At 40.3% G+C, this 22,139-nt stretch overlaps 1 protein-coding gene across 1 annotated transcript in view; it reads right to left on the bottom strand.

The window, feature by feature from the left end:
* Nucleotides 1–22,139, bottom strand: part of ank2b (ankyrin 2b, neuronal) — a 153,964-nt gene that overhangs the window by 26,895 nt on the left and 104,930 nt on the right. Inside the window, exons 16-39 of the mRNA XM_062383984.1 lie at nt 20,071–20,169; nt 19,525–19,623; nt 18,303–18,500; nt 17,581–17,679; nt 17,362–17,460; nt 16,825–16,923; nt 16,640–16,738; nt 16,382–16,454; nt 16,097–16,147; nt 13,411–13,552; nt 12,219–12,306; nt 11,631–11,734; nt 10,608–10,643; nt 9,050–9,274; nt 7,466–7,564; nt 5,760–5,914; nt 5,446–5,657; nt 5,018–5,222; nt 4,827–4,923; nt 4,486–4,714; nt 4,181–4,306; nt 3,968–4,090; nt 2,588–2,620; nt 2,253–2,274 (exon numbers count right to left, since the gene is read on the bottom strand). Of these exons, the coding sequence (XP_062239968.1) occupies nt 2,253–2,274; nt 2,588–2,620; nt 3,968–4,090; nt 4,181–4,306; nt 4,486–4,714; nt 4,827–4,923; nt 5,018–5,222; nt 5,446–5,657; nt 5,760–5,914; nt 7,466–7,564; nt 9,050–9,274; nt 10,608–10,643; nt 11,631–11,734; nt 12,219–12,306; nt 13,411–13,552; nt 16,097–16,147; nt 16,382–16,454; nt 16,640–16,738; nt 16,825–16,923; nt 17,362–17,460; nt 17,581–17,679; nt 18,303–18,500; nt 19,525–19,623; nt 20,071–20,169 (2,812 nt within the window). The remainder of the gene's footprint in view (nt 1–2,252; nt 2,275–2,587; nt 2,621–3,967; nt 4,091–4,180; nt 4,307–4,485; nt 4,715–4,826; nt 4,924–5,017; nt 5,223–5,445; nt 5,658–5,759; nt 5,915–7,465; nt 7,565–9,049; nt 9,275–10,607; nt 10,644–11,630; nt 11,735–12,218; nt 12,307–13,410; nt 13,553–16,096; nt 16,148–16,381; nt 16,455–16,639; nt 16,739–16,824; nt 16,924–17,361; nt 17,461–17,580; nt 17,680–18,302; nt 18,501–19,524; nt 19,624–20,070; nt 20,170–22,139) is intronic.

The following is a 22,139-nucleotide window of genomic DNA, read 5'->3' as shown; positions in this document are numbered from 1 at the left end:
GTCATAGGACAACAGAATCACAACGGGTTCTACATCAGGGTATCAGAGGAACTGGGCTTATACTTTCATAAGTCTCTGGGGAATTGTGGTAAAGCAAAGGCTACATAAAACCGATGGGAAAGGACTTGGGCAGGAAATAACTTGCTTATACACTCAGCCGACCCACATTCACAAGACAAAACCATAAAACGGAACTGATATACATGAAAAAATACCATAAACCAACAATTAATGAAACCAGGTGACCAAGAAACCAACATGTATGATGGAAAAAGGGACAACACAGAAAACAAACAAAGAAACATCTCAAGATTGCTCGGATGTATGACAAATGTCAATGGGATGAGAGGAAAAATGGCTAAAACAATTGAAAATGTTAATTGTCTATCAAAGAAAGCCAGTGATAACGTAAACAAAGTAATATGATTTGCAATGGTTTTCATTATAGCAAAAAGCAGATCATTGATTCTCACAAACTCTTAAGAAGAAAGAGGAGCTCAGGAATACCAGAGAGCAACATCTTACAAGGAGGGAGCGAATTTTAATTCCCTTGGCCTTCCAGTTTGCTTTTTGCCTAATTCACCTTTGATATATAAATGCAATGAAAACTGAAATAACAGAAACAAAAACAGTACACAAAACCACAAAATCAAAACAAACCCACAGGGGAAGATATGAACTGTCATTAACAAGCCAATACAAATAGTCATACAGACACACAAGCACACGCATACACATGTATGTAAGGCAAGTTATTTCCATGCAAAGCAAAGGGAAGGGCTGATGGAGGGGTTGTGGTGAGGAGAGAATGGTGTCAATAAATGGTTTTATCCAATCAGTGAACACTCAGTTGGAGGATATGAGATGCTCCTGATCGAGAGCTGCCTGTTAATACAGTATGGCCAATTCAATAATGTCCAATATCTGTATCATCTAGGAATACATAAATACTGTAATGTATAAGTCTTCTCGAAACACATACATCCACTTTTAATAAATATTATCTCATTAATCCATGTACAGTGTCTCATGTTAGTGTGTATTATAAGATTAAATAAAAAGGTTTAGGCTTTGCCTTTTTTATGTAGTCATTTTAGCAATGCTACATGAAGAAGGCATAGGGTTAGGAGACTGAGAGCAGGTAGGGAAGTCGACTCATTTTGCTTTACCATTACACTAGAGGACAAGATGGGGAGGAAAACTAGTGTCGTGGCCTCTAATTTCCTTGAACTGGGTGCTAGCGCGATCATTATCATTTAGTTTCAGCAACTTAATGCAAGAGTATGTAGGAGCGAGCAACACATTTTTCTGAATTTGGTGCAGCAAGGCACAAACTGAGGAAGAGAAAGGTATCAGCAGGTGGAGTCCATGTGTGCTACCATGTACTTGTACTTTATGTTATGGCTACTGTTGTTTAACTCACTGCATGGGATTGGAACTTATACATCGCACAGGAAGTTGTGAAACACTTTCTTAGTAATTATTTCTGATTAGTATATCATCAAAAGTTTTAATTAAACCTACAAAAATGTTGGCATATTGTTCTAACTATAGTGGAGTGAGGTGATACAAATGCTTGCACTTTTATGCCTAAATAAATAGCTTAAGTAAAGCTGCATCGCCACCGCAGTGTTAATATAACTTACTTGCTTCACTTGATCAATAGCAACACAACCTAGGTCGTTTGGGGCGAGCACAAAAAAGAGATGATGAAAATGGCACGACTGTTGCCTGTCAGGCCGCCAGCATCAAATTAGAGGCTACTGTGACAATATAATCATCACCAATGAGTATAAAGCTGGTGTACATGCGTAGATGGGAGCGTTTAACTCTTTCTCCGTAAGTACGGTCTCAAATTGTGAAGGGGAAATGGTAAAATTGGAGAAATGGATGTGGATGTGAAATCAGAAAAAAAAAGAACGTAAAAAGTAAAAAATGAAGTCAAGCCTCAGAAGGAACATGACATTGACATGGGGAGGTGTGGGTTTGGCTTTTTTGTTTGTGTGACAAGACAAAAATACACAAAGCTTAAAGGACTTTGGTGATATAGACTGTCTGCAATAAAGCTATGGTGGAGCTAGGTGTGCCAGTGTATCCTATGCACTCTACTGTATGTTGAACTACATTGCTCTGCAACATTCGTGCTTCTGCTATATTAGTTAGATTAATACAAACATGCTTTATTACTACAGAGAGGTAACAATTTTAGTAATGTTATATAAAAAATTTGAAAGGAATAAAATCAATCTTACATTTCTCTTGCGTTTTGCTGGTCTGGAAACATGTGGAAATGACGATAACAGTTAGTTTTGTGTTCTTTGTTGCATGGTCCAAACATTTAAAACCTACCATAACTGTACAACTTCTACAACATTGAAAAGAAGACACAGGACATATCTAACAACACCAAATCATGGGCTACACCACTGACAAATCACAATCTAATCTACTAGAGCAAACACAACTCTGAAATTTAGTTTAAAGCTTTGGAACATGTGCTTTATTTAGTTCTGGTGGTAAGACAGTGGACAGGAAAGATAGGGAGAGCTAATTAGTGGGTGATGCAGTGGGAAGCGGTTCCTTTTACCTCTTCCTCTTGCTCTTGGTCTGAATCGGACTCCTTTTGGGAGCAAGAAGCAGCGAGAAGCAGAGAGATGTACAGATAGAGGTGGGGACATTAAAGTGGGGAAAAAGACAAGGGACAACGTGTTGGTTACGACAGCAACACAGACAACAGGTTAGCAGGGGATTGTGTGGGGAAGCCCAAGTGGTCTCAGAAGCTGTATAAGGCAAAAAGCTTGAATTCAAAAAATGTACATCCATCTTAAATCATGTTAGCCTGAATCCTACGTAGATCTTTTTGTTTCTTGCAGAGGTGGGAAAAGTACACACATTCATTCAGTCAAAGTACAGATACTTAAAGTAAAAGCATAAGTACTTATTCAAACTCTTTACTCAAGTAAAAGATTAAAAGTACAGGTTCTGAAATGCATTCAAAGGGTAAAAGTTAAACATTTTCTTCCTCCTGTATCCGTGCAGAGCAAACCAACAGTAAAGCCTGAAACATGGCGCAAGACTCGTTTTCATTCATGCTCCCCCAACCGTTGCGCGTCTAACAAAGCAATTCCGCGCCAGAACACTAGGCGGAGTAATGCTTTTTGTCGAGACGACCTTAGAGACGCCTTCTTTCTTCTTCGTCGATTGTTTATTTACATAGCCACTGCGGCTCCTCGTAGCCTTTTTCTGGCGGACAAATCCGCCAGTCAGTGACAGGTTATACAAGTGATCATACTATCGGATATCTTCTGCCAAGTGCTCTTCTATTTGGTCCATATTCGTTCTTCTAAATCTTCCGTGATTTCTGCCGGTATTATGGGGCATGAAACCGGAAATGCAGCTCCAGGAGGGATGTAGAGCAGACCAATCACAGCCTTGCGGGCTGAGTGAGCTTGCGGAGCTTTGCCGTAAATTTTAGAAAAGGGGGTCGACACCCGTCAGCACGTAAGGAGGGATACATAAGCACGTAAGGGACCCGGAAGGGCTCTTGCGCTTACGGGCCCGTGAAAACGCAGAAGCATGTTTCAGGCTTAAGAATCTCGTTTTTAAAATGTAAGGAGCAGAAAGCCAAGGTATTTGTGCAAAAATGTAGGGAGTAAAAGTACAAATCTGAAGTACTGACCCTTTGGCATAAAGCATTTGAAATCCATTATAATAATTTTTTATCTGAGCTGGTTATACACTGTGAGATGCGTACATACCCTGATGATAAATATAAAGCAATAATGTTGGCAGCTCATTTGTCTCAAATCTTTAATATGAGGTGATAGGCAGATGACAAGTATTATTACCGAGGTTGCAGTATGGTCCAGCTCACAAGCACCCAGAGCACTTCATTTCGGTGCAAAGGCCAGTTTCACTTAAAGAACTAAGATACAGAAAGGCTCCTCCTCTGTTGTAGGGTCCTCACCTTACAGTATGATGGGAGGTTGATGTTGAGGTTGCATATAGCATTCTGGGTGATTGACCTATAGTTCCTCGGTTCTTTCATAAAGGACAAACGGCCACACGGCTCCTGAGTGTTGTCTCTTATCTGTAACAGCCAAACAGTGCAGCAGGGGTCAGTCATTTGAGGCATCAGCTTGTTTCCGTGTAAAATCATCTAATAAGGAATGGCGCTCACTTTGATGAAGAGCGCTAGACGATTCTCCTTGAAGGCGAAGAAGCTGAAGAGGTGATGTTGGCCACTTTTGGTGAGGGGAACAAGGTTTCCAAAACAGTCTGCATAGATTGGTTTTCCTTCCAGGACCTTTGAAAAATCACAGGGAGTTCAGCAACAATTTATAACCAACATCAGCTGTTCCTCTTTACTTTTTGTAAGAACCCCAACATTTCCTCTTTCCAACTCCCTGCAGCACTGCAGCTATTTCTCAAGACACCCTGGCCCACCGCCTTTAAATTTGCTCGATCTCGGTTGAGGATTCTCACCTCTACGTCTCGGCTCCGGGCCACCTCAGTGAAGTTCTCCTGCTGCTCCAGGGTTTTATCGATCTTGTCGTCTGTCATGCAGAAGCAGCGCAGGCGGGCCTCAATGGGGTCGTGGGTCTTGGCAAAGATGACGAACTTGGCCATGTAAGGGACGCAGATGATCTCTCGGTACACCAGAGTGGAGAAGTTGACAGATTCCAGTACTTGCCGACAGTCTATGAGCCAGAACCTAGAAATCAAAAGTGGGTTTGAAAGGACCAGTGGGGTTAGGCGCTTGCTACATGTGAGTCACTTTACAACAGCTCTGCAGTAAATAAACAGTAAAATTGCTTTTGGGTTACCTTGCAGACACATTGGTGGTAAAGGAGACACAGTCATTGATAAATGTTAACGGTGTGGTTCCTGTTATATCCTCCCATTGGGCTGGCGTTGTTCCACCTGCACATGGACACAAATGCAAGATTGAATATTAGCATGTGAGCACGTGTCTGCGGTTAATCTATTCACATGTGATTCATGCGGTTCCTCTAACCAGTGATACTGCAGAGCAGGCGTAAGGTGGGCATGTCCCCTCCGAACCCGTTAAGGACTGGGTCGGAGTTGCTCTTGGGAACAGGGATGGTCATGGTGATGGGTTTATGGAACTTCCTCCTGCGGGGCTCCAGGGTGACAATAGGGCTGAAGGTCGCCTTGTTCCCCAGGTTCTTCCTCACTACATCTATATTCACTGGCTGGGCCTGGGAGGGCAGAAAGCATAAGCAATGACTTAACCTTGTGCTACAAATATAGAGGGTTAAATATTGGCTGCATTGAACTTTGCACCAGAGCTGTGCCAGATTGCATAGAGTCTATAAAACACAACAACCACCTACAACCAAATACATCTTGTCCACATAGATCACATTGATACACAAGGTAACAAAATGAGTAACTGTACACAGTGATTCTTTTGCTGATTACCTGCAGTCCGACCCTGATCCTCTTGGTGAGGGCCCCCTCAGGAAAAACTGCCTGTACTTGGGGCACAACTGTGCTGCTCAGGATGCCTCCCTCAGGACCAATCATATTACTGTCCTGCTTGATGCGTGACACCACAGCAAAGTATTGTGGGAAATCTCTGCTGATGATGCGGCAAAGGCGCTTCCTCTCCAGCTCCTCCGGTGTGTCCAACTCTGGAGGAGGGAAATAAAGGACGGCTGTTAGGGACATCCGAAACTGGAATGATTTTTGTCCAGATCATGGTGCAGTCTACGAATATCCCATCAGAGACTGACCCTCATCCATGCCATTGAGTATCTGGTTGAGCTCCTCCTGGGTGTGTTCACAGTGATGCTCCTTCCAGCTTTCTCCTGTCTCACTTCTCAGTATCACCAGCTCCCTCTCCTTCCCCCGCAGGGCAGCAAAGTGGGGGATCTCCACAATCACAGGACTGGAGAAGTAGAGTACATGTGAGCTTGCATTGTTTTGTTGACAATCTTTGTTTCAATTCCTCTAAATAAACAAGGTGGGGATCCAGCTTTGTAATTTTGCATGATAATACTTCAAACGCGTGCAACACAACACAACCTGTGACTAGAAGACAAGTAATGAAGAAACCTGACATTGAGGAGATGCCTGCTTCTCGTCTTCTCTAACACGTTATGTATCTAGATAGCAATAGCTTTTCACTGCCTTTGAAAGTAGGCTAAAGGGTTGCTGTTCATCTCTTTCGTGCAATGTATCTTTAAATCTGTGATGCATGATTAATCATCTTTGTATCCTTAGCTAATTTGTTGGCTAAAGTTGCTCTGCAAGATAACAGCTCCCAGTACCTGTGATCTTCAATAAAACTTGGTTGGAAAGACAATAACAGTGAAGCAAAATTACAAGCTTCTTTGTTAATTATTGCATGAGCTGAAAATACAAAGTACCACATCAACTAGCAGCACATTGAAGAAGTGATTCATATGAAGAAGTGCTCAGTTAATAATGGATTGATTAAACTAATAAGCTCTAAGCTAATTCCAATGTCTTCCATGTCAATATTGAGGCAACTTCGAGATTTGTACACTGAGCCCTTTACTTTTGATCACTCACCACATGTAAAGGTGTTGTGAGTGACAATTTTCTTTTATCAGCTCCCATGAGTTGTCCCAAAAATGTTCAGTGGATTATTTATATTAAATTATATTACTCACCTGACATGCATAATCACAACAAGCTAGGTACAACACATATCTATCAGAAACATGCTTAATTTCAGAACAATCCAACATAAGACACTTCTGAACTTTTCGTGTGATATTTAGATGGTTCTTTGGCCTAAGTACATGTTCATAATATAGTTTTTTAAAGCAAGCACTTGGCAGCTTTGTACTTGCCCCAAATGCTGTCAGGAGAAATTCCAAATTCCAATACATATAGAATTTATAGAATGTACTTTTGTAAAGCTTTGTAATGGGCTTTGATATTGTACTTATGCAGCTAAGAGCTGACATAATTTTGAGAAAACTGATTAGAATTATGAGGGGGCAAGACCATCCTGCATTCAAAAGTTGTGATTAACATCTTTAACATTTGAATTTCAGGAAATTTGTATCCGGTTAACATTTACCAGACTGTAGGGGGAAAAAAAGCGGCTAACCATCAAACCACAACATGCAATGCATTTCACCAAGTTACTCATAGGCCACTCAACCACTTAAATTTCACACAAAACCAAAAAAAGACACATCTACCAAGAAAATAGGCAGAAAAAAATAAACTCAGAATTGGAAATGGCTAAGCAGGAAAAAACAGCTGCAAAGTAAAGTTACAGCAATGTGATGTCTAGGGGGGATTAAGGATGGCATGAAGACGGGTGCAATACAATAGAACAAGCAGGTCAGCACAATAGAGTATGGACAAAATAACATTGGATGGGAGGGTTTTAACGGAAAACATTGAGACGAGCATCCATGAATTGTTTCATATGCAAACTGGTGTTTTTTTTTCTCCCTACCCGAGGAATTTTGTCCCCGGTGGACCGAGTTGGAGGATTCTGCTAACCAAACTCTCCCCCTCGTTTAGAGGTGGAGGGGCAGTGGGGAGGTGAAGTTTACTGTGTGAGCAACCAAGCGTCCATATGCAGCAGTGAGGAAGAAAGAGCACACACAATGTTTCGGCTGGGTGCAGAACAGAAACCTTGGGGTCTGATGTGCAATACTTGAGTGATATTATCACACTTAGTAGTTGTGTTTGTAAAGAGGCCCAAAGCGTTCAAAATCAAATAAAGAAATCCAATGATTGGCTTGTTTCTATTTCATTCCATTATTAAGAAACAGGAATAAATACAATTTCACAATAATGGGTACAAGTTTATTAAATGTTTCCTAATGTAATTTACGTAATTTAATCAATTTTGAACACACTGGATCTCTAGATAAGCTCAAATATTCTAAGTTGAGAAACGACATTTCTATACAGTAGGTACGGTCAATGTGTTATCACGCTCTTGCCAAAAAAGACCATTTAGATTCTTAAGAGGACCAATCATCATAAGGTAAAGTGAGCATGTTTTTATCTAACTTTTTAGTTTATGGACTGCACTGAGCAAATCCTCTGACATAACACATAAATATATATTATGTACACAATCATATCTCTAATATTATCAGCAGAGGGCAGAATTTGAGGCAACATATCAAATCAATCATGGTGCAATATAGTGGAGGTGGAGTTAATTAGAAAGGCTTTTGCATTATGGGATAAGGTTGAAACGAATTAGACTGCAGCTGTCATGAAAGAAAATAGGACATGCGGAAGAGCAAAGATTAACCGATTCCTGGCGCTGGGAGAAAGCAAGAGCAGATACAGAGACAGTTTTAGTAAGGCAGACGCAGGGGGAGGAAATTAATCTGAAAGAAAAAGGGCAGCAAATTGAAAGCTTCTTGTTTAACAGGACACAGCTCAATCAACGGCCTGAAGGTAGTAGGTAGTAGAGACTTGAACTAGTACCTTAACATCTCTCTTACACTGGACATGCATGTCCTACTGATATAAGTACTATTTGAATATTTTCATCGTTGTCAAGACATAAAAAAAGATGCATTGATATTTCCAAAAATATCAAAAAATGTATCCTGACATGATTCTACATATTTTTTATAGTTGCTTTTCTATATATAAATTGTAGATGGCCCAAATATATAAATAACACATTCTTCTAGGGCTTAAACGTATTTTTTATCCGATTTTCTGTATTATACATTTGTAAAAAAAACACATTGCAAACTGAATTAAAACATACTACAGATTCACTTCTTGTCCTGCAGAATATACAATACTAAATGTATTAAAATATGAAAAGGCTATTGATATTATCAAAGTTGTACCTGATCTGACCTAAAATATAAAACAAAAATCCAATTAAGGTAAATGCTGGTCATATCAGTGTAATATACTTAATCCTTTCCTTGTTAAAGATATATTAAATTATATCCATCCAATCATCAGCTGTAGGTATTTCTGCTTTTACCCACTTCCTAGTAATGGCTTTTCTTCCAGCTGCACTCGAAATAAATGTATGCATCAACTGTAGCCTTACCCGAGGAATTGGGCTCCGGAGGGCCCCACCTCGATGAGCCTGCTGGCCAGGCCTTCACCCTCAACCATCGGGGGCATGGTGGCCAAACGGTGCCTCTTCACCAGCCGACACGTCACCCGTGTGGGCGCGCTGCACTTCCTGGGCGGGATAACGATGCGCAGGCCGTTATGTCGGCAACCGCGCATGGCTCCACCCCTGGCATCCACCATGAAGCTGACCAGGAAGCTGCGGTGGAACAGGACGTTTTTCCACAAATTGAAAACAAATATTATAATGCCCATGAAGTGATGAGAAAGTAGACACTGAAGCTTTGTTGGTCGATTGCACTGGCAGCATCTCAAAAGGAAAAAGTCTAAGCCATAGATGTGCCTGAGGTGGTTGAGTAAAAAGTGAATGTTTAATCATCTGCTGGTACATTACAAATTTGATCTGCTATTGAGGTGCCACACAGTTGAACGCCCAGTAAAAAGCAAATGGATGGACTTTAAAACTCTCCTGACAACAACAGGTTTATAGGTTTTTAAAAAAACATTTTGGTGTCTGTTTTCTCAACACTGAACATAAAGACAATCGATCTGCATCCCATTTGTTCAAATCATAGCTCGAGACTCCACTCTCCATGCAAAGAGGCAAATACTGTATGCACATGGATCTGAGTGGAGGGAGTGTGGGTGTGATGAGGATTGCATTCCAGTGTGATACCAAACTGTGTCTTCAATTCAATGGCCAATTGGCTTCAATCAAGCAAACATAACAATGATTAAAAATACAAAAGTGACATGAAACACACAAATAAGTGACAAACGTGTTATTGAATTTAGCAACTCAACCAGTAAAAGTGTTAGGAGACAAAGACAGTTGTCCTCCTCTGCTGTGCTTTCATTGATTATCTTGGTCATGGTGAGGAAATAAGACAATAAAACGAACTTGTCAAGCCAGGCTCCGTTTAATGAGGTGATGTCCGGTTTTTGGCACACTATGCTGAATATCACTCAACGCCTGGTTGTGCAGTAAACAAGTTTGTCTCTACATTTAAAGATTTATATTTAACAAGTGTAAAATAAAATTAAAAAATTTACTGTGGGATTTTCCACTGGCTTATGTTGCTGTTGCACGACAATCCTGCCACAATTATGTCATTATTGTTCACAGAGTAGTGTACGAAAGTGTTTTTTATTTTCCTGATATATATAGTTTTTTATTTTCCTGATATATATAGTCCTCTATATAGTTCTCTCTATTTAATGAAGTAGTGAATGAGTGGGTGATTCCGGACACAGCATGGCTCTAGAAAGTGGGCACTCAGGGTATTAAGTACTTTGAAAGTTCACCAATAGATGTCGCTAATTCCTACAGTTGGACTTTTAACTTGCCATATGCCATAAAATTATATATGTTTGGCTGGCTGAACCCAATTGAGAGACATACAAGGCAGGATCGGTTAAGGACAGTAACACACATAAACACCTCTCCACCAGGAGAGCACGCTGTGAGGGAAGGAAGAGAATGATGAAGATGAGGAGGAGGACAATGATAGAACCAAGGTGCAGAAGGTCACCTGCTGTGGTCTCCATGATGGCACGGAGAGGAGCGGCTAAAAACAACAACCAGATCAGACAGAGAGGAATAAAAAGTTAGCCAGAAAGAAGAAGAAGAGAGAGAGAGGACCTCTGAGAGGAAAAACAGAGCAGACATAACCCAGTCAGAATAAAAAAAAGAGGAAATTTGACTTCTACAAGGTTTGTTTAGCAAGAAACACAAAAACATTATGTAAAATTGTGTCTTGATGTGTTATTTTTGTAAACATTGACACTGTATCATGTTTCACTTGGTTACATAATCAATAGATTGATATCCAATAGTTTGGATGTGATTAGCCAAGCTTATCATAATGACGATACACGGGAAACCTTAAGCCTGGCTCTGTCAAAAGGTAAAAAAATACACTCGAAGCTCATTGATTAATATAAAGTACTATTTAGAACGTTTTCGTTGACTCAACATGATCAGTAATACAAAATCAACTTGTGTTTTCAGGGGGAGCAACATCCTGAAAAATAGTTTGTCCACCCTGTACTTTGGTTAAGCAGTTTTCAATCTATAGCGCAGGCTGCTTTATGCCATGTGCTACACTATGTGCAGACTCCAGATTGCGCCTGACTCATTCATCTCTTGTGTATACTTTTGGGTTAAATAATAGGAATTTTAGAAGAGATAAACATTTTTCAAATTCAGTTCAAATATGGAAAAAGTCTTTCTTGTCATCTCCTCACTGATCTTTACAGAATTATAAAAACCAGAACATAATCAAAAGATTTTAGGCGGATTAAAGATAAATTTATCTTTAATCGAAGTGATTTCCCTAATTGAGAAAATTACTGTAATCAACTGCGGTAAAATACTTGAAACATACCAGCAGCTCTTCTATCAGGACTCATGGATTTATTGCTTATTCCTATTCATGAATGTTTCAGGATCCTAATTGGCCTCACTTGACACTTTTCATCCCCTGACCACATACTTCAATATGTTAGAAGATCAGATTTGTATTATTTGGTTTCTCCAGTCTGACTCTACCTACCCAGAGTGGATGGGGCTGGAGGATAACGCCACATTATCCAGGTTCTCTGTTCCCCAGCTCAGTCTGTATGAATCCCTGTCATTCTCCCTGGCAAGTGATGTAACCTGGAATCCAACAAATAAATATTAGAAATATTGTTGAAATATTAACCGAGAACAACAACCTTATATAGTTTGGCCTTATAAGGGGGGGTATTCCACAGCTTAATTCTAATCAAGTAAAGTATAACAAATCAGGTAATATAATCAAGTAAGTGTTTTAATATCGCGATATAAAAATACTCAATGATAAGAAATCTTAGGTGCAGAATTGTTAACAAAATATAAAAAAGTATCAAAGTAGCAGTATATTCTTATACATGTAAGCAGTAGGTAGTTTTATCTAAAACAGAATATTGTATTTTATAAACCAGTCATATGTTTTGTAATAAAAAGTATAATATTTCCCTCTGAACTGTAATAAAGTAATGCAAGACACAAGTGTAAAGTGGTAAGATTTAAGCATTGTACTTGATTAAATATACATTCCATCACTGATTCCAACAGTATTATATCAAAGACCTGATATGTCACGATGGTCACACTGTACCTGGTGGCTGGTGAGCATATCCTCCATCATGCCTTCATGTTTAGGGGAGTAGTAGCTTTGGTGGGTGGGGGTGAAGGACCTGTCTGAACTGCAGCAGAGAAGAAGAAGAAGAAGAAGAAAGCAGTGAAGCCACTGACGCTCGGTGGTTGTGACATTAACAGAGATCACAGCAGGGCAGGAAAGTAATCTGGCATCTATTGCACTTTGAGGTTTCTATGTTTCTTTCCTCTGTTCTATGTGTTTATTTCGGTCGCTTTTCCTGACTCTCATGAGGGTTAAGGGCAGAGGATGCCACTCTATGAGATAAATTGTTATTTGTGAATAAGGACTACACAAATAAAATTTGATTGATTGATTGATGAGCTTCATACTACACTCTGAAACTCATTTACAGTTTCAGAAATAATAATACATGTCCATAGGGGGAACAACCCGACCAACAAACAAGTTACTTTCCTCCCATGGGTCTCATTACATGAATGAGTGTCACTTTAGGAAAAACAAAGTGAAATAATTGAGAGGATTCATTACAAACTAATTGGTTCAGGGCTGGGTATTGTTCAAGAAATGGAAAATTTAAATGCTAAAACAACAGCTAGGTTGAGCAATTGTGTTCTCCTAACACAAGCAGCCTCGCAGGAACGATACAGAAATGAAGGAGGCTAGGGGAGACATTTAAATATTAAGATTAATGAGGAAATATGACTTAAAGAGAATAAACAAGAAACTAGAAAATCCCTCTGAGGTCAATACCCAGCCCTGGAAAGATGGTTAAACTGGTTACTACCCTAGTGCTGAGGATTTCTAAAGGCCACATGTGAGGCCAGTGTCAGCACATACCTTTGAATTCGACTATGGAGGCATGACAGGGGACACCAACGATGAAGTATGAGCAGGAGAGGTTGCATATCACACACACAGACACACACATACACATACAGACAGTTAGTTGTTAGGTTCAGTACACTATGATACACACACACTGATTCCTGATCAAGTTAGAAACAGCATCCACAGTAATTAGACAGGAACAGATATGTTATTCATATGTTGGGAAAAAGTGAACAACCAACAACAGCCGGTATGGAAAAACACGACACAATTAATTGTTACACGGAGCAGAGGAAAATCAAACTGGATTATTACGCTGGATTGAATCAGCCTAGTTAAAGGTGCTGGTGTCATATGGTACCTGTCAGTGCGTCCTCCCTCCAGGCTGAAGCGGAGGTAGTTCATTCCATCCAGGTACTGACCGGGAAGGGAGTCGTCTCCCAGCTCCCTGAGGTCCTCGGCCCTCAGGTACTCCCCTCCATCGCCTGTCATCGTGTCGTCGCCTTTGGACAGAGGGGGACAAGCTCATTAGGGGAACATATGAATACAATTTAGCTTAGAAAGAGTTGAGAACAAATAGGAAACTAGCGATAACTAAAATATTGGGAGCTTGTCAGAACTGCAGCTAAATGTCATCTCTTAAATGAGAGAGTACTTTTTATTTATATACACATTTCAACCCTTACTTAAAACAGTTGCGTGTTAAAGTTCATTCTTAAACTTACAATCTGAAAAACTAACTTAAATCAACATCAGATTACGAGCTTTATTTTCACGCATTGCAACACATGGGGTTTGCTAAATTGAGCAAACTAAGTTTCTCCGTTTCCTCACACTAATCATACTCCAATGAGTAATCAAGACTGAAAAACAATTGAAAACCACTCCCCAAAAAGCAAGTAAACCTCGAGTTAAGATTATTCCGGAGTAAGAACTCAGAACACTATCAATCATTTGTATCATCCTTTGTTTTATGTCAGTTTAACATCACTGCTGAGTGAACCTTTGAGGCTATCATTTTAGATAATCCTGCAGCCAGGATTACTATGATTTACTATTGTCAGAAGTTTTCAATCTTGTCTGTGACTAGTAACTGCATAATTTTCTTTGTTTTCCTTCTGTCGTCTCAAACCAAACAGATGCATGTTAGGGAAACATCCTCTATAGCCTTGTATCCTAGTGATACTGTGAAAGCTCTACTGCTCTACTGCTGTTCCACTACTGTACAGCAGGAGGCAGCATCACTATAGGCTGCAGGTTTGCCTGGGCCAAAACACTGAAGTTGCATCACCATGTGGGCATATATGGCAAGTGAAGACTTCCACTATCAGATCACGTGCTACAAAAATGTTTTGGTATTCAAACATTTATAGTGTGTTTTAAAATTTAAAGTGATATACTACTATATTTAAATTAAAGTAATATACAATATGTATTTCAATGTTCAGTATTTACTTTTCACCAATTTTACAGTTTCAATAAAATCCAAAACACAATGAGGTTAATAATCAAACACACTTTTAGTTCTTGATTCATTCATGTCTAAAAAGTCCATGAATTTCATATAATAATTTGTAACTACCTGTAGTAAATGATCAAAAATTATAGGATAATGACTTGATGAATCTTGATTTCATTAATGTTGATGGTGGCGTGGCGTTAAAGGCCTGAGAGGGTCGTGTTCAAAATGGAAGCCATGTGATACTAAAGAAAATGCAGGGGTTGTTGCTGACTTCGGTCTTTTGTTCTGATGCCCCCCCCCCCCCCCCCCCAAAAGTAGATCACTGTTGTATTCTAAATTCAAGAAAAGCATAGTCTGCCATTAAAACACCCCAATTACAATTTCACCAGATTTGTTGACATACACATCTGCGGGCATTAAATGAATCGTGCAACGCTAATGCAAACACCCACTTGATTCAGCTTTCAAGGGCAGAACCTTAGCTGAGTCAAGGTGGTAATTTTCTAGAGAATCAGCATTTGAACACTTGCACTACACTGTTACTTTTTTTTACAACTGTATTATCCTGCCTATAGTATATTCATATTTATATATTTATCTTGCTTAAAGTTATTCTATCATACAATACCTGTTAATACTGTACTACTTCAGATACATTACTTACTGCTCATAGTTCTATATCATACAAAAGCTATTAATACTGTACCATTTCCGTTATTACTGCTCATAGTTCTTATATCATACAATACCTGTTAATACTGTATTATTCCATATAAATTTGCTACTGTACATATCTTATTTATTTACATTTCAAATACGCACAATACTCTGCACTTTAACTCCTTTTTTTTCACTTCTGGTTAGACGCTTAACTGCATTTCGTTGTATAAGTACTTGTACTGTGCAATGACAATAAAGTTGAATCTAATCTAATCTAATCTAATGTAATTTCCTCCCAGATGTATTCTTGCGGGGTGAGAAATACATTTTGAAGTGACACTGCCGGTAAAGCCTATCAGGGATTAGTTACATTACATTACATTACATTTCATTTAGCTGACGCTTTTATCCAAAGCATCTTACAATAAGTGCATTCAAACCCGAGGGTACATACCAAGGACGACAAGAATCAAGATTGTTAGTTACTATGGTTTTTGCTGGTTTTGCTCCGGTTAACCATGTTTTCTCTTTTGATTTCTCCTAAAGATCGAAGCTAGTAAGTATAGCAAAACCTTTACAAGGGTAGTTTTCAAGTCTAGTAGAGAAGAGTAGCTTTTGTTTAGGTCTCACTAGCCCGGGCTGTCTCCACATGACCTCTCCAAAAACAATCAATCTTCTCTTGTCGCTCCCGTTAGAAACAGCAAATACGTGTGATTCTCCTAAATGTTGAATGTTTTAAATAAATATCAGGAAACTATAGACACTCAAAGTCAAAACTCAATACCATGGTATATGAGCAGTTAGTATTGTTGCATCCAGACAAACAGCAGTAACTACGGGCTCATTCTTCATGCAAAACACACTACACCCACTCCTCAGTGAAATCGCCACAGCAAGTCCTCACACAAAGCACCGTGCTGAATACCTTCAGAATCCATGGGGTCGTCTGACATATCATCATCAATGGTTTTCAAAGCTGAAGGTGGACAGCACAGTCACTCACTACCTTCGGAAATCTTAACCTTACACATCTGTATTTTCAAACGTGTTGCATAAAGACATCACCCAATGAGAATTTTCACTCTCTCCTTGCTCTTTCCTGATATATACCTGCTGCAAATTCTCCTTGTTACCTTAACTTCATGTGTGTGTATGTTTCCCACGGGGCAAAGTAATGTCGAGTGTTAGTAACGTGTGCTACAGGACTCACCCTCTTCATCGGAGACGTCCAGCACTTCAGTCATGGTCTCTGGCACGTTCAGCTTGTGTTTCTCTGTCACTGTCTGGCATCCGGAAAACAGGTCCCATTAGCCACAGCTCATACCATCTCCCTCAATTTATCGTTATTCACAGATTTACAGTTTCAAAGTATACACAGTGAGTGATCTGTCCATCGTTGAAAGAGGACGGAGAGATCAAATCTAACTAATTTATGGTCAGTTTATTATTGTGGAAGTTTGCAACGTACCGTGGTGGTGGTGATGATCTCCTCTGTGACGACCCTCAGCGTGTCCACTACAGAGATGTAGCCCAGCCTCCGAGCAATACCCAGAGCGGTGTTACCATTCTAGAACAAAACAAAAACAAATGAGATGTGGTGACCTGTAGTAACTGTGTGTGTGTGCCCGTGTGTTTGCATGGACGAGTGTTTACCACAGTTATAGCGTTGGGCTTGGCGCCGTGCTGCAGCAAAACGTTTATTATGTGTGTGTTGCCTTGCTGGGCCGCCTGGTGAAGGGGAGTGTATCCATTCTGGGAGGGAATGAAAAAGAAAGAAGACATTAAAAATTACAATATTTCCATTATTTAAGCACAACTGAAGTTATGTCCCTAACATCCGCTGGTGGCACTGACAACTGCTAACATCTACTGGTACCATCTTGTTAAATAAAAGGCTGTAGTAAAAAGTGGTGATACACGTTCCTGACGCATATAAAACAGAAATTGAGTGAGGAAATGTAATCTTTTTTTCAATATGAGTGAACCAACCCTTTAATGAAATAAGTGAGTATACCTAATTCCACCAAAAGTTATTGTATTAGACCAATACGCGGATCCTGTTTCCCGTAAATCCCAGTAAATCCACTGACATCTTCCCTTCTGTGGCTTCAATTAGATTTAGTTATGAATGGTAAACTGCCACATATAAAGCTGCCCCGTTTACAACCATGTTATTCAGGTTCTCAGTACCTTGGTCTTGGCGTTGACGCCGGCTCCATTCTGCAGCAGGAAGTTGACCATCTTGACGTTACCATAGTGACACGCTACAATCAGCGGAGTGTATCCCAACTGCAAAACAACAGCAAATCTGATTAAAGCACATCAGCCAGCGATGACTCAAAATACAACACTGTTAGTGAAGGGGATGATCACGTGCAGAAAAATGAATAACAGTGTGACTGTTCATACTTTGGTCTGCTGGTCGAGGTTGGCGCTGTTTTTGGCGAGGATCTCGGCAACAGCCACTTTGTCTTCCTGGGCTGCCAGATGGAGGGCAGTCAGGCCACTCTGCATGAGGAACACACAGACACACACACACACACACACACACACACACACACACACACACACACACACACACAAACAAACACACACACACAAACACAACCGTTAATATTCGCAGCACTTTGTTATTCTATGGGTGGCCATTCAGGGTTCAGCATTTTGCCCAAGGATCCTTTGGCATGCAGACGGATTAGACCTGGGATCGAACCGCCGACCCTCAGCCACAGCCGCCCACATACAATCCTGTTAGTTTTCGTTTCACATTGTACTTCAGGGAGCGCATTAAAAAAATCTCCTGTCATCACCTATGTGCGCTGCGTCTACCTATACTTGACATTGCTTTGTTTTTAGATGGGTGCGCGTCACACTCCACCATGTCCTCTCCATCCTTTCTTGTCCATGTAGTATATTTGACATTTAAAACGACAGGTTAGGTTAATAATGTGTTGAAGCTGTGAGTGTATTAAAAGTGCAGTAATGTATAGTATGTGAATGTTATGATTCTGTAGTATTCATATTAAAGCAACTTCCTCCAAAACAATTGCTTGGCATAGTTGGTTATTTCTGCAATTTTGACTCATTATTGACATATTATTATTCTAAACCAACCCAGGTTGCTACACTACCTTGGTGGGAACGTTGACCGGGGCTCCGTTGCTCATGAGCAAGGCGGCCATGCCGGCGTGGCCCTCCTGGGAGGCCAGATGGAGCGGGGTGACGCCCTGCTTGGTCAGGATGTTGGTCTCGGCTCCGTACTGCAGCAGCACTGTTGCGATTTCCATCTGGTTCTTCTTGGCAGCGATGTGGAGAGGAGTGTAGCCGTTCTGAATCAGGAGGACAAGAGATAGGAAGTGGTGTCACGGCTAAAAGTCTAACAGGACTGCTTGTTGTTAAAGCAGCCTTTGTTTTACTTTAGGTTCTCCAATGACTTTATTAAACTAATCTTATAATCTCCAAATGTGGCTCTATTTTCATTGTGAGCAAATCCTGCGTGTAGACCCAAAACCAGCACAGAATGTTTGCTGTTAACAAGTGGTGTGTCTCTGAGCCATAGACCTCAACCATAGTGTGAAAACCATTGAAGCACATCACTGAGCCGCACCATTGTACTGGGTGAAATGTTCTATTATTAGATGTTTAAATTCCTTTGGTTTTATCCATTCCCATCAGGGAACAAAAGATGGATTCATCTGCCACTGCAGTCCCCAACAAAGACGTTTCATGAAAAAAGTTAATTCTTAACATTGAATACAGTCAAATAAACTAAAAATAAACCAAAACACGACATTTTATGGAGCTTTCAACACCATGTCAAATTTGACCTCTGCAATCTCAGTTGTCGACTTGAGCTAAATCAAGTTTTGGCAGAGTTTAAAATTCAGTAATTTATAATTCCATGTACTGTAAATACAATTTATAATATTGAATCAGATCACATCAAAAGATAAAGATTATAACAGCTTTGTGTTTGAAGCCCTTGTTTAGAAAAAGAAGAGCAGGAAGAGTCAGATAAATTTCTCTCTGGTCCAGGTGGGAATTAATAATGGAAATAGAACAGAAGGATTTTACACAAAGGAAAAAACAAATGGTCAGAATATCTCAATGGGACGTATTTGATTATTATATTCAAAGTTGTTGTTAGTGTGTATATCAAACTTTACAAAATCTGTTTGATCACATTTAAAAAAATCTCTTTGCAATAAAGAGGCTGGGGGAATGTGAAGCTCACACTAGAAGGAACATTTAAGATCTATAAGGAAGGGACATTTTGCAGCACATTTTCCCATCTGGACTTTCACTCCACACACTAGCTCTGAGATCACAGCGCTGTTTACAGTGGGCTCTCACCTTGGCCATTGTAAGGGGGGACGCTCCTTTGTCCAAAAGCAGGAGTGCAACCTTTTGGTTATCATAATGTGCGGCGACGTGGAGGGGGGTGAGGCCATTCTGTGAGGGATGAGGAATTAAACAGCAATCAGCACTGCATGAAGACATTATCACCATACACACAAACAAAGAGTTAATAGTATGTGTTAAAGGGGATAAGACTGCAGGTTGGGATGAATTAAGAGTTATGTCAAACAGCAAAAGCTGGAAGGATCACTTGGTGGTTTCTTAATATGACACGAACAAGGCTTCTGTTATCTTTATTTTAACTGGGATAGTAATCGTTGTTAATCCAAACAAAGGAAACAGCTAATCTAAGTACTCTTGTAGCCAACTTAACCTCAATGCAGAAAAACAGTAACACCCCACTTAAATGAACAGGTTCTCCACATTTACAGTAGATGCAGGAAGGCACATTAACACATTCGGCACACAATAAATAAAAGGAGCACTTGATTCAACAGTAAAAACGATATGAATAAATACTAATGGTTTAATGGCGCCTACCTTTCCAGCAGAATCAGGTGGAGCATTACGCTGGAGCAGAAGTTTGGTCACATCCAGGCTTCCGTACTTGGAGGCCACATGCAGGGGGGTAAAACCTTTCTGTGGAGGGAAACAACCAGAGCCGGGGGATTAGGAGAGGCCTTCAAAGACAGTGAAAGGATGGTATCTACACAGAAGTTTCAGCTTCAGGAGAGTCTTTAAATGTTAATGAAAAAAATATTTTCTGTCTACAGATATAGAAGAGGGATTATGCCCTGAGCAGAGGATGAAGTCACATTGTTTTTGTGGTGAAGTAGATCACATTCTCATATTTGTGGATCACTGATGCATCATGGTGTGAAAATGACTGTTATCACCTTCCAGAAATCCTTGATTCAACCGGAGAATTCCTTTAAAATATAATTTTCTCTTGATGCTCAAAGAACAAAAAGTCATCAGACGAGAATCTGGGAAGTCTGACAGTCAGTGGCAAAAAAACTAATAATTAAGAACACCCACCTTTCTGACAAGCTGATGCAATTGTAGGTAACCTTAAACCACAAAATATGAAATACAGTTATTTAAGTGTCCATTTCACCAAGATGCCAGCAGGGGGAGCGCTTTGCCTGTCTTTAGTCACTGAACCACTATAAATCTGACAGAAACCACATGACCAGTTTATGGCCCAGCCCTGCCCATGGAGGCAGCAGTCCTTTGTTTGTCATGCTGGATTATAGCTGATGTAATGGGTGTTTGGACAAAACGGGAATATAGACGGGGGAGAGAGTAAGAAAGGGAGGAGGGGGTGGGGGGTTCTGATGGATGGATTTAAAAAAAAAAAAATCAAAACAAAACATCTGTTATGAACGTGTTTGTGTGGACAGACGGTGGTACTCTTGCGTGACAACAACTTTCCCTGATTTGGTTTCTGTAGCAACAGCCACACCCTTCCTCCCCTGAGAGTAACCAGAGAGAGAGAGAGAGAGAGAGACATCAAGTGGAGGAGAGAACAGGAGCATTCGACCCTGACGTGCACTGCATCACACTGTGCTCCGTCTCCCCACTCGCACTGTATGAATAAATTAAAGGACTGATGCTAAGGAGCGTGGCTGCCTCCCCTGGTAAACACCTCCACAGTGGTGACGATAAATCAGCTGAATCGTGCTCGCGCACGATTCAGAGGCCAAGCAGCAGCTTTAGCATTTCATCAGCCATTTATGAAAACTGGGTCGAACAGCCAGAGACCTCCTGTTACAGTCACACTGTTGCCTCTTTATGTCTGGCTTCAAGAGCGGTCACCATAGGGCAATGACATACACCGTGAATAAACTTATAGGCATATTTTTAAGGAGCTGCTCGACTGGTTTTCAGTTTACTCATCAAGAATCCTGTGGCGTGCAGATTGAAATAATTGCACAACAAACGGGTAGATTGTATTTTGGGACAAGTGTACTCTGTCCTTTCTGAGGTTTGAAGAGGACTAAAATATTTATTTGAACATTTTAGATACATTAGGCTTTTAATTGACCTTTCTTTCTCTCTCAAGCTAAATATGTAAAATGTTCTTGGTGTAGCAAAACACAATCAACTGAAGGCAAACACATGAAGGGCCTTCTTAAAAGGTTTTTTTTTTAAATTGAATTCACCTCTTTCTCAATTTGGTGAAAAACACATAGAGGAGAACATCAGCTCCAATTGTTATAAATAACCGGCCCTTACAGTAGCACTGCAGTTTCCCACCTGCTAGTCCAGACCATGTTACGAACTATGGTTTAAGTCTTATGATCTTGTTTACATATGCTAAATGGTTTTGTATTTATTTAGCGCTTTTCTAGTCTTGATGACCACTCAAAGCGCTTTACAGTAAAGTTTTACATTCACGCATTCACACACACATTCATACAGTGCATCTATTCGCAGCACTTTGTTATTCTATGGGTGGCCATTCAGGGTTCAGCATTTTGCCCAAGGATCCTTTGGCATGCAGACGGATTAGACCTGGGATCGAACCGCCGACCCTCAGCCACAGCCGCCCACATACAATCCTGTTAGTTTTCGTTTCACATTGTACTTCAGGGAGCGCATTAAAA

This window comes from Platichthys flesus, chromosome 24 (assembly GCF_949316205.1).
Source record: "Platichthys flesus chromosome 24, fPlaFle2.1, whole genome shotgun sequence".
Classification (NCBI taxonomy): Eukaryota; Metazoa; Chordata; class Actinopteri; order Pleuronectiformes; family Pleuronectidae; genus Platichthys; species Platichthys flesus.
The sequence above is the reverse complement of the archived record's forward strand: the minus strand, read 5'-3'. Positions and strand labels throughout refer to the sequence as shown.